The sequence below is a fragment of the Dermacentor andersoni genome, chromosome 4, assembly GCF_023375885.2.
Source record: "Dermacentor andersoni chromosome 4, qqDerAnde1_hic_scaffold, whole genome shotgun sequence".
NCBI classification, from domain to species: Eukaryota; Metazoa; Arthropoda; class Arachnida; order Ixodida; family Ixodidae; genus Dermacentor; species Dermacentor andersoni.
The window spans coordinates 4,222,243-4,232,668 of record NC_092817.1 but is presented as its reverse complement, the minus strand read 5'-3'; the positions used below and the strand labels follow the sequence as shown (position 1 = coordinate 4,232,668).

Below are 10,426 nucleotides of genomic sequence, written 5' to 3'. Positions count from 1 at the left end.
CGCTGGTACTTTTGTCAGGTCATTCGGGAACGTGGCTGTTTTTCTGTATTTCTTCAACACTTTGCAATTGGTGGTCGTATAGCATATTTCATCATGTGACGGTTTCTGGCACCAATTCCAGTGACGTCTGAGTGACGCGGTCACCGTCAAAGACCTCTCTTGTTGATGTTGCAGGTTAGTGCCTTTACTAATCAGCAGGCAGTCAAACTGCATGTAAACCAGCGCTGTCATGCACAACAGTACCAAGATTTGAGGGTCACGTACGAGGCCCTGCTGGGCGCGGTGTCTGTAGCAGCAGCTGAACCAGCTGAATGCTAGGACATCTTCCCGCCGCGGCTAATGGGTGCTCGGAATGCAAAGAATCTGGCGACATCTGCCAGGTAAATGACATTCGCCCGCAAACAACCGCCGCCGGTCCTCCTCCCACCCGGCGACGTCTTGATAAGCAGCCGTGCCTATTTCAGGTTTCCGTCCGTTTCGCGCACCGATTTCTGGTCTCGACTTTTTCCCGCCTGTGATTGGCGAGCAAAAACACGCTTTCCCCCTCTCCGCCGACAGCAGGCGGTGCGCGCTCATGGCTTGTTGTTATACGGTTGTAGTTAGTGTATTAGGAGGGGTGAACGCCTCGCTCGCTCTTATCCGGAGGCTCAAAAAAAGGCTGACCTGGCGCCGCGAACCACAGGGTCTCCTGGTCAGGTCGTCAGCACCGGTTCACGTCTTGTTTGTCTGGGGACCTTGCCGAAGTGAGAGCAGTGCTGTGGCAGCTCTCACCCTTCACAAGAGGCCAACACACTTTCGCTTTTATTCCGACAGGGTAGTGCCGTCTGGAAGGGCAACTTTTATTTCCAACGGCTCGAGATAACAAAAGAAAGGACACACTCTTTTCAAAAAGCAGGTGACTGTTTACTGGAGATGAGCTACACTTGCCATTAGGTGCGGCATGCACAGTCCCAGACGCAACAGCGTGCCACTCGTGACTCGAAGAGAGAAATGAAAGCAAAATACAGCAGAACACTGCTTCCTGAGAAATGAAGCCGCAGGGCGGCTCTTTCCTTCAAATGCCAATCCTGTCTAACGATTTCTTCAACAGAAAGAATAAATATAAGCAGTGTGCGACGTTGTGACATGACAGAGCACTTGCACATCATCGTCGGAACAAGGTAGGCAACAGCCTTGGATATCCTGTGCTGTGGAGAATCCTTCCGGACAAGGACAGACTATACTGGTGCTTGTTGCAAGTAGAACGTGCCCATCGCGTTGTGAGCTCCCGTCATTTTATTTATTTGAGAAGCATAACTCTCAGCTTCGGAACGGGTTCAAGTCTGTATTGCGGGTGTTTCGGTGACCACAGAACATAACTCATACATTAAAAGAAAGAAAAGCCAAGTCCACAAGTCACGTCAGACATCACATTCTTGCACGCGGGCTTGAGAATTACATGTGAAACGCTGACAGTATAGAAAGCACAACCTAGGCATGCGGTACTTATTCTGAACAGATACATAGGCCTTCAGTGATGTCGGCACTTACACCATCATCATCAGCCTATTTTATGTCCACTGCAGGACGAAGGCCTCTCCCTGCGATCTCGAATTACCCCTGTCCGGCGCCAACCAGCGCCAACTAGCACAACTAGCTGCCGCGAATTTCCTAATTTCATCGCAGCACCTAGTGTTCTGGCGTCCTCTACTGCGCTTCCCTTCTCTTGGTACCCATTATGTAACCCTAATGGTGTAACGGTTATCTAACCTGCGCATTACATGACCTGCCTGGCACCATTTTTTCTCTTATGTCAATTAGAATATCGGTTATACTGGTTTGCTCTCTGATTCAAACCGCTTTCTTTCAGTCTCTTAATGTTATGCCTAGCATTCTTCGTTCCATAGCTCCTTGTGCGGTCCTTAACTCGTTCCTCAGCTTCATTGCCAGTATCCATTCTCTGCCCCATATGCCAGCACCGGTAAAATGCACTGATTATACAACTTCCTTTTCAATTATAATGGTAAGCTTCCAGTCAGGAGCTGACAACGTCTGCCGTATGCGATCCAACCAATTTTTATTCTTCTGTCAATTTCCTTCTCATGATCAGGGTCCCCTGTGATTAATTGATTTAGGTAAACGTACTCCTTCGCAGAATATAGAGGCTGACTGGCGATCCTGAACTCTTGCTTCTTTACCCGGTTATTCATAATTATCTTTGTCTTCTGCATGTTATACACCTGTGAAGAGTATGTCGCCGAGACCAATGCAGTGTGAACATGTGTTTGGTTATTGATTCTGTGTACGAATTTTGGCCTCGACTGTAAAAGTTCAGGTGGAGCACCGCTGCAAACCAATATTCAGGCAGTAGAGATTTTCAAAAGCGCTAGGCACCATGCCGTAAGTGCTTCCAATGCAGTGTGGTCGTTGACCAGATAGAGGCGCGTTTAAATAAGCTGCGCGTATGAAGCCCAGTCAACACCTATCATTGCGATGCTCAGGGAGCTACGTTCACGTTTCGTATGCGTGTTTTAATGTCAAGGAATCAAAATTCATTGCTTCGCAGCGAACGCATTGGGCCTAAAGGATACGCTCACTATCGCGGAAACCAAAGCACACGCGTGCCCAACGCATTTACCCGCGAGGCGCCTGGCGTAACTGTACACAGCATACTTTTCCGTTGGCGCCAATTCCTTTCGCTTTCCACGCAAGGAAGGAGGAGGAGAAGGGAGCCAAGTGCCGAATGGGGTCACTGGCATTCTTCTCTCCCCTGCGCGGCTTATCGCGTTCATTGAGGCGGTGCCCTCCTCTCTCCCCCCTCGCCAGACCGTCGCCCATAAAAGCGCAGCCTGCACGCGGAGACTTCAGATCAGCTTCCCAAAGCAAGCATGCTTGTCGCTCTGACGCTGTTGTGCCTGGCGGGCGCGCTGTCGGCGCACAGGCCCACCTCCGTGCAAACGTCCTCGGGCCTCCTGGTCGGTTTTCGCGCCAAGGTTGGACACCATCATCGCGTCAACCACTTCCTGGGCATACCGTACGCCAAGCCCCCCGTGGGTGCTCTCCGATTCGCTCCCCCTGAGCCGCTGGACGACGCCAGTCAGGAGGAATTGGATGCCAGCCACCACGGACCCTCTTGTTACCAACCGGCTCACCTGAAGGAGCTTATGAGCAGCTTTCTGGACGATGCCTCCGAGATGAGCGAAGACTGCTTGACTCTGAACGTGTATGTACCCGATGTCCCAGATGCGGGTCTCCTTCCCGTGATTGTTTGGATTCCTGGGGAGGGCTTCGATTACGCCATTGCACGCCAGTTCGACGGCAGCTACCTAGCCATACATTCCAATGCCATCGTAGTCACGGTCAACTACCGGGTGTCCTCTTTGGGATTCCTCACCACTCTTACGCCCGATGCCCCCGGAAATGTAGGCCTTCACGACCAGCGCATGGCGCTCAGATGGATTAAGAAAAACATCGCTCACTTCGGTGGCAATCCGGACAAGGTTACCATCATGGGGCGCTTCACGGGATCCATGAGCATTAGCATCCACATTGCCACTCCTATAAAAGAGAAGCTTTTTCAAAAAGCCATCATGCAAAGCGGCATAGCTATAGGTGACTATGTGTTCGACTCGAACCCACTCAACACTACTGAGAAGCTCGCCGACGCTGTCGGCTGCCCCACCAATTCCAGCGTAGATATGACCACGTGTCTGCGGAACTTACCGGCTCCCGAGTTGGTGAGCGCCACAACTCGCATTGGAAAGTTCTTCAAGCCCGTCATCGACGGTAAACTCATCGTCGAAGAGCCGCTAGAGGCCGTGAAGAAAGGTCGTCACCAAGCTGTTGATGTCATCATTGGCACAAATCAGAACGAGGGTTCGCTGTGCCTCCTGACGCTGCAGTACCTCAAGTCAAATTTCTTCGAGCGCCTCATTCAGAACAGGCTCACCACACAAGACGTCGCCGACATGGTTCAGTTCCATCTGCGCGACTTCAACGTCCGGGACGACGACGTGCTTTCCAAACTCGTTCAGCACGAGTACCATTATCAGCACATCAAGGATGGTCTGCGAGCTCAGTATGTTCAGTTCTGCGGTGACATGTACGTAGCTTCCCACGCCGAGCAGATGGCCCGCCTCCTGGCTCACCATAAGAAGGGCTCCGTGTACGTCTACCGATTTGCTCACCGGCCGTCGTTCTCCAAACAGCCCGATTTCATCGGAGCAGCCCATGGTGACGATGTGCTCTTCGCCTTGGGTCTTGTTCTCAAGCAGCGAGACCTTCCCAAGTCCGAAGTGCTCCTCAGCGTCAAGATCGCTGCCTCCATTGGCAACTTTGCACTTGACAGGTGCGTATCGCATTCATTTGGTGGGTTCACCTTTAAATGGTGTTTCTTTTGTTTCGTGTTGCTAAATGAATATTCTCTCGCTTCACAGTGATCCAAGCATCGTTGGCGCCCCCAGTATAAATCTGGACTGGCCCGAGTACACGGAGCAAGGCCAGCTCGTCATGCACTTCACCTCTGGTCGCTCTACCGCTCGTCGCAGCGTGCTGAACCGAGCCGTCGCCTTCTGGCATGACATCGTGCCGCTGATAAAGATCAGCAGGACCGTGCATGAGCTCCCAGCGGCCGAGCCACTGTCAATGACCTCCTCCCAGGTCTACCTCTTCGAACCGAGTCCGCAGAGCCTCCGACTCCCACAACCAGTGGAGCAGAGCGCAGCGTATGTCGTGGTGGCCCTGGCAGTATGCAACGCCCTCCTTCTAGTTGTGTCAGCTATCAGCATCACCAAGCTCCGCAAGACGCAGCCTAGATACGAGACCCTGGAAAAGCTGTGAGGCTCAGTGCCACAGAGACTATTGTGAGATTGTGTACATAGTTCACTCATTCACTCGCATGCTCCATAATACCACGCACATCGACAATTGCATTAGAAGTTGACAACTATATTTATGAGACAAGCACGCGCACATTCATTGAACAAATGATTCAACTCATTGCTCATCTATCCTACACTTGTAAAAAAACATCGTGTTATGAAAGTGTTTTTAGCCTTGTATATAGTTACAAATTTCAAACGTACAAACTCCCGTAAAACTCAGTTATTTGCCGGCACCTTAAATTTTGTGGACGACGAATTACGTCAAGCCAAAATAAAATTTGGCACAAAGGAATTTGGCGCGCAGGACACGCAAAGCCGAGAAATTTATCAGCCGCCAATATGAGCAACGTGCCCATTTCGCAACATGTCTGGACCGTGGAATAATAGAGTTTTACAGTACATTGTGAATATGGCGGACTTTTCTGAGCAGCCTGCTCATTTTATGTCATAGGCTCTAGTCAGTGTCCTTTCATGTACCTTGAAAGATCTGTTGTCTTTGTCCTGTACGTATATCTTAAATTGTGATTAAAGAGATGTCTTTGAATGGTATAATTTCTATCCTACTTCCTTCGCTCGCCGTCTACATGTCTACACTACTTTGCGAGTTCCAGATTCTGCGAAAACGTATTGCCAGGCATCCTTATAGTCATACTTTGACACTTCAATTGCGCCCATAAGAGTAAAATGGGGATTTTAATTCTATGGAATATCAAGTGATCAGAACAATTAGGTTCCATTTTTTTGATCATGTAGAGAAAGCCAAGCCTTATTTGACCACTTACACGGCGCGCACTTATATGAAACGCCTGCTGCTGTATTCAAACCAAATATGGCCCTAAGATGCCTTGAGTATTACGGCATGGGGTTATGACCACCGTTGTAGACAAACAACTTTTAAGAAAAGCGTCACAGGAGGCCGGAGAAGGGAGTACTACTTCCTGCTATGACCAACGCCTTTATAGGATAAATTAGAAAGTGGTCCTGCAAACATCGTACACTGAAAATGGTGAAGCTTGCCCCGCTTCCGTTCCTGCGTGACGTCGTCCAGAGTGTCTTTTAGCAGGCGCGGCAGTCGTTGTGGCGTGTATTCCAATGTTCGCGCGAACAATGCGAGCATTTCCCGTTGTAAGTCCGCAGTGATGCTGATAGCCACGAGGTCATGTAAGGATGTCGAATGTGTGGTCACGAAAGGAGAATACACCTTCTCTGCTGGGAGCCTTTTTGGTAGTTAGGCTGGATTCACAAAGGCTTTTCGTTCGTAACTGCATTCTGCTATTGGCTTGCCGCCTTTACTAATATGTCCAGCATCGTGATGTTCTTACCAACAGTATAGCGTAAGCACATTTATTTATTTATTTATTTATTTATTTATTTATAGTACCCTCAGGGCTTACAATGAAGCATTACAGAGGGGAGGGGCTAACAAATACAGATAAATATGCAAGAAAGGAGAAAGGAAAACACGAATACTAATCAGATGACAATACATGGTGCAATGTAAAAATAACGCGAGAGCGACACAACAAAAGCATATTACGGTAAAAAAATAATTATTCAAAGAAAAACGGAAAACTTCGGTAATACAGATTAAATATACATACATGGTATATAGGCCAAGTTAGAGTGAGACAATAAGCACAGAATGATAGAAAATAAAGCATAATACAAAATACACCGTTTGTAGATTAGGTAGATAATAAAAAAGAAAGCTTATGAACAATACTGATCAGGAGAAAACGGAATTGCTTCGTTATACATTCACATCAAGGCATGCTAGATAATATTAGTAAGTGCCTTACGGAAGTTATCTGTGTTAGTTATATAGACTAGTGGATCCGGTAGGTGATTCCATTCCTGGCATGATTTTGGAAGAAATGAATTACCATAGGTAGACGTTTTGTGGAATGGGATGTTCACCTTATGACGATGGTCCAAGTGTGCAGAAGTAAAAGAGGCTGGTTCGATAAAACGTGACCTGAGTGTAGGAATTAAGTGGTATATTTTATGGAACAGACAAAGGCGAGCGATTTTTCTGCGTTTGGAAAGGAGAGATATGTTGAGGGCAAGTCTGATGCTAGTTACGCTTGCTGTGCGCTGGTAATCGTTAAAAATAAAACGAACGGACCGATTCTGCACAGCTTCTCAGCTGTTAATTAATGTTAATTGATTAGGGCCCCATATTGAGGATGCATACTCAAGATTAGGCCGAATGTAGGTGACATATAACTTTTTTTCAGGGAAGAAGGTGCGAGTGAAAAATTTCGTTTAAGATAGCCCAGCATGCGGTTAGCTTTTGATGTAATGTGTTCGATATGTCGTTTCCATGAGAGATTATTTGTAATGTGCACTCCGAGGTATTTATAACAAGATACTGATTCAAGTGGGATGTTGTTAAAATGGTAGTTATAAAAAGATACTTGGCTGCGTGAGATTCTCATGAATTTACATTTTGAAGTGTTAAGATTCATGTGCCAGCGGGAGCACCAGGTTGTAACGTTATCAAGGTCTGATTGTAATGCAACCATATCAGAATCATTAATTATTTTTCGGTAAATTACGCAATCATCGGCAAACAAACAAATAGAGCTAGTGATTTGATTAGGCAGGTCGTTAATATAAATGAGGAAAAGTAAAGGGGCCAACACAGAGCCTTCAGGTACACCCGATTGTACTGGCACCTCTGGTGAGTCATTGTCATTGATGGTTACATATTGGGTACGATTACAAAGAAAGCTGCAAATCCATTTGAATATTAAAGGGTCAATATTTAGAAGGCTTAGCTTATAGACAAGTAACTGGTGATTAACTTTATCAAAGGCTTTAGAAAAGTCTAAAAAAATACAGTCCGTCGCAAAACCCGAGTCCAAGAACGTATGCAAGTCATTAGTGAATGTTATTAGTTGTGTTTCACTTATCAAAGGCTTTAGAAAAGTCTAAAAAAATACAGTCCGTCGCAAAACCCGAGTCCAAGAACGTATGCAAGTCATTAGGGAATGTCATTAGTTGTGTTTCACAAGAAAAAGATTTTCTGAAACCGTGCTGATAAGGGCTAAAAAAATTGTTTGATTCAAGAAAGTTTACAAGGTGAGTGAAAATGATGTGCTCAAAAATTTTGCAGGGTACCGAAGTTAATGAGATGGGTCTGTAATTCAAAGGGTGATGTGGGTTTCCAGATTTAAAAAGCGGGGTAACCTTACCGGTTTTCCAATCAATGGGTAGGGCACTGTCGTTAAGTGATCTAGTAAAAATAAAGGTAAGTATGATGGAGCTGTATTCTGCAGTGTTTTGGAGAAACTTGGAATTAATACCGTCAATACCACATGATGATGACCGCGTTATCTTGAAAATTCTGGCTCGGATACCTGCCGGGTCTAGGGTAATGGGACCCTTGCCGGAAAGTTAACGGATGTAAAAGGGGGATAGTCACTTAAATTTTCTGTGCAGAATGATTGGGCAAACGTGTTGTTTAGTACAGAAGCACAAAGATGATTCGGTACTTGATCGCCTGAATCGTTTACGAGACTTATAACGCTATCTTTGGTACATTTCATAACGTTCCAAAAGCGTTTTGGGTTAGTTTTTATCAGAGACGGTAGGGTAGAGTTAAAGAAGTTAAATTTCGACGTGTTTAAAGCGCTTGTATAGGCTTTCGCAGCGGATGTATATGCTAACCATCGATCAGCGTTTAATGACCTTTTGGCGGAACGAAAAATCTGCATTTTTGTTGGATAATCTTTTCAGATGGTTATTGTACCAAGGTGCGCTAGAAGATTGATGAGTTATTCTAAGTGGAATATATTTGTAGATAAGATGCATTACTGTAGTTTTAAAAGACAACCACATTTCTTGAACTGATAAGTCTACAAGTGTCATAAGGAAGTAGTCAAGAAAGGCTGATAGCTCAGAGTTTATAGCGTTAAAGTTAGCCTTCTTGTAGTCCCTAATATATTTGGTGTTTCTTTACTTTTGTAGGCGGGATGGAAATGTTAAAGTGTAAGATGTCATGGTCGCTTAGGCCAGGCACGTGGGTGACTGGTGAAACCTTATCAGCATGAGTAGTCAGAATCAAGTCGAGCAACGAACTTGTAGTAGGTGTGACACGTGTTGGTTTGATAACGAGCTATGCAATGTTAAAATCTACAAAAACGTTAAGAAATCCTGTAGCCTCTGCAGATGTCGGATTAGAAAAGGTGCAGGAACGCGACCAGTCGATAATTGGGAAATTAAAGTCTCCTAAAAGAAACATAGGTGATCCAGGAAATCGAACGGATATTTCGCTTAGGGTGTCATGAATTTTTTCTGCAAAATCACAATCGGGATTAGGGGGACGATAACAGACCCCTATTATTTTTTTGAAACCAATAGATAGGCAGCACCAGAGTAATTCCAAATTAGTAGTTAAACTCAAAAGGAATGACTCAAAACTAGAGTTAATAGCTATTAAAACACCACCGCCTATTCTATCGGTGCGGTCTAGCCGATATACAGTAAATTTCTTGTTGATTTGAAAGAGCTCGCCTGTCTCTATTTTGTCAGAGAGCCAGGTTTCTGTTAGTACAACAATATCGGCTCCAGTATGGTTAATTAAACTGTTCAAACTATCTCTTTTAGGAAAAATGCTCCGAATATTAGTAAAGATTACGGATGCTGTTGCCGATGGGCCTCCACCCCTCGCGTAAGCCTATTTATTTCCTGCATAGACACGTCCAGAACGCGTTGCTCCTGGGGATATGGCCACAGCATTGCTCGTTTGTCTGCCAGTATTGACTTCAATAACGGAATTTTCGTCGGCATTGAACATGTAGCACTTTCCTTCCGAAAATATTCTTTTGTAGCTTAATTTGAAGTTAGTGTTCAAGCCTCTACCGAATTCCAAAAGTTTCTTCCGGGCGTGACGTGTGGCTTCGCAAAAGTCTTCGCTTACGCCGATACCTGTTCCCGCGAAAGACGACCGTTTGGAAAACACCAGCTCTTTTGTCTTGAATGTGGTAAACTTCACCACTAGAGGCCTATTTTTGCCGCTGGCAAATTTCCCAATTCTATGTGAACGCTCTATACTATCAAGTGGTAAACGTATATCCAGTTTGTCTGAGGCGATGGAGATAATTGTTTCTTCGCACTGACGCGCATTCTCAGATGGGCCATCGGGTATCCCGAAGAATATAAGATTTTCTCGTCGTGACCTGTCTTCGGCATCGTCAAGTCGCCCACGAAGCGTGGCGGTTTCTCGCTGCACGCGTTTTATATTTTGACACGTGTCACTCATTTCTTGCTGCAACGTCTCAAAGCCAACAGTCTGACATTCTAGAGCTTGTAGGCGTTCATTCATATCAGCGATGCTAAGTGTGATGGACTGCTGTGAAAGTTTAAACTCTTCTATCGCCTGTGACATACTGGATTGGTTTGTTTCGATGGGAATACAACGCGCGTTTGTTTCTTTTACAGCTTTAAGCAATTCGGCCATAACGTTATCATCGGGACCAGGGTTTTGCTCTACGTCGCCACTCAACAACAGTAATTTGCAAAAAGAACCACACACTGCTTCTGGGCATGGAAGCACAATT

General features: G+C 45.8%; 1 protein-coding gene across 1 annotated transcript; it reads left to right on the top strand.

Moving 5' to 3' along the window:
• The first annotated feature begins 2,851 nt into the window (after positions 1-2,851).
• On the top strand, positions 2,852-5,414 carry LOC126535747 (carboxylesterase 1C-like). The gene is made up of 2 exons (XM_050182529.2): positions 2,852-4,327; positions 4,416-5,414. The coding sequence occupies exons 1-2, from the start codon at positions 2,868-2,870 to the stop codon at positions 4,816-4,818; spliced, it is 1,863 nt and encodes a 620-aa protein (XP_050038486.1). The 5' UTR covers positions 2,852-2,867; the 3' UTR covers positions 4,819-5,414.
• Positions 5,415-10,426: the final 5,012 nt, after the last annotated feature.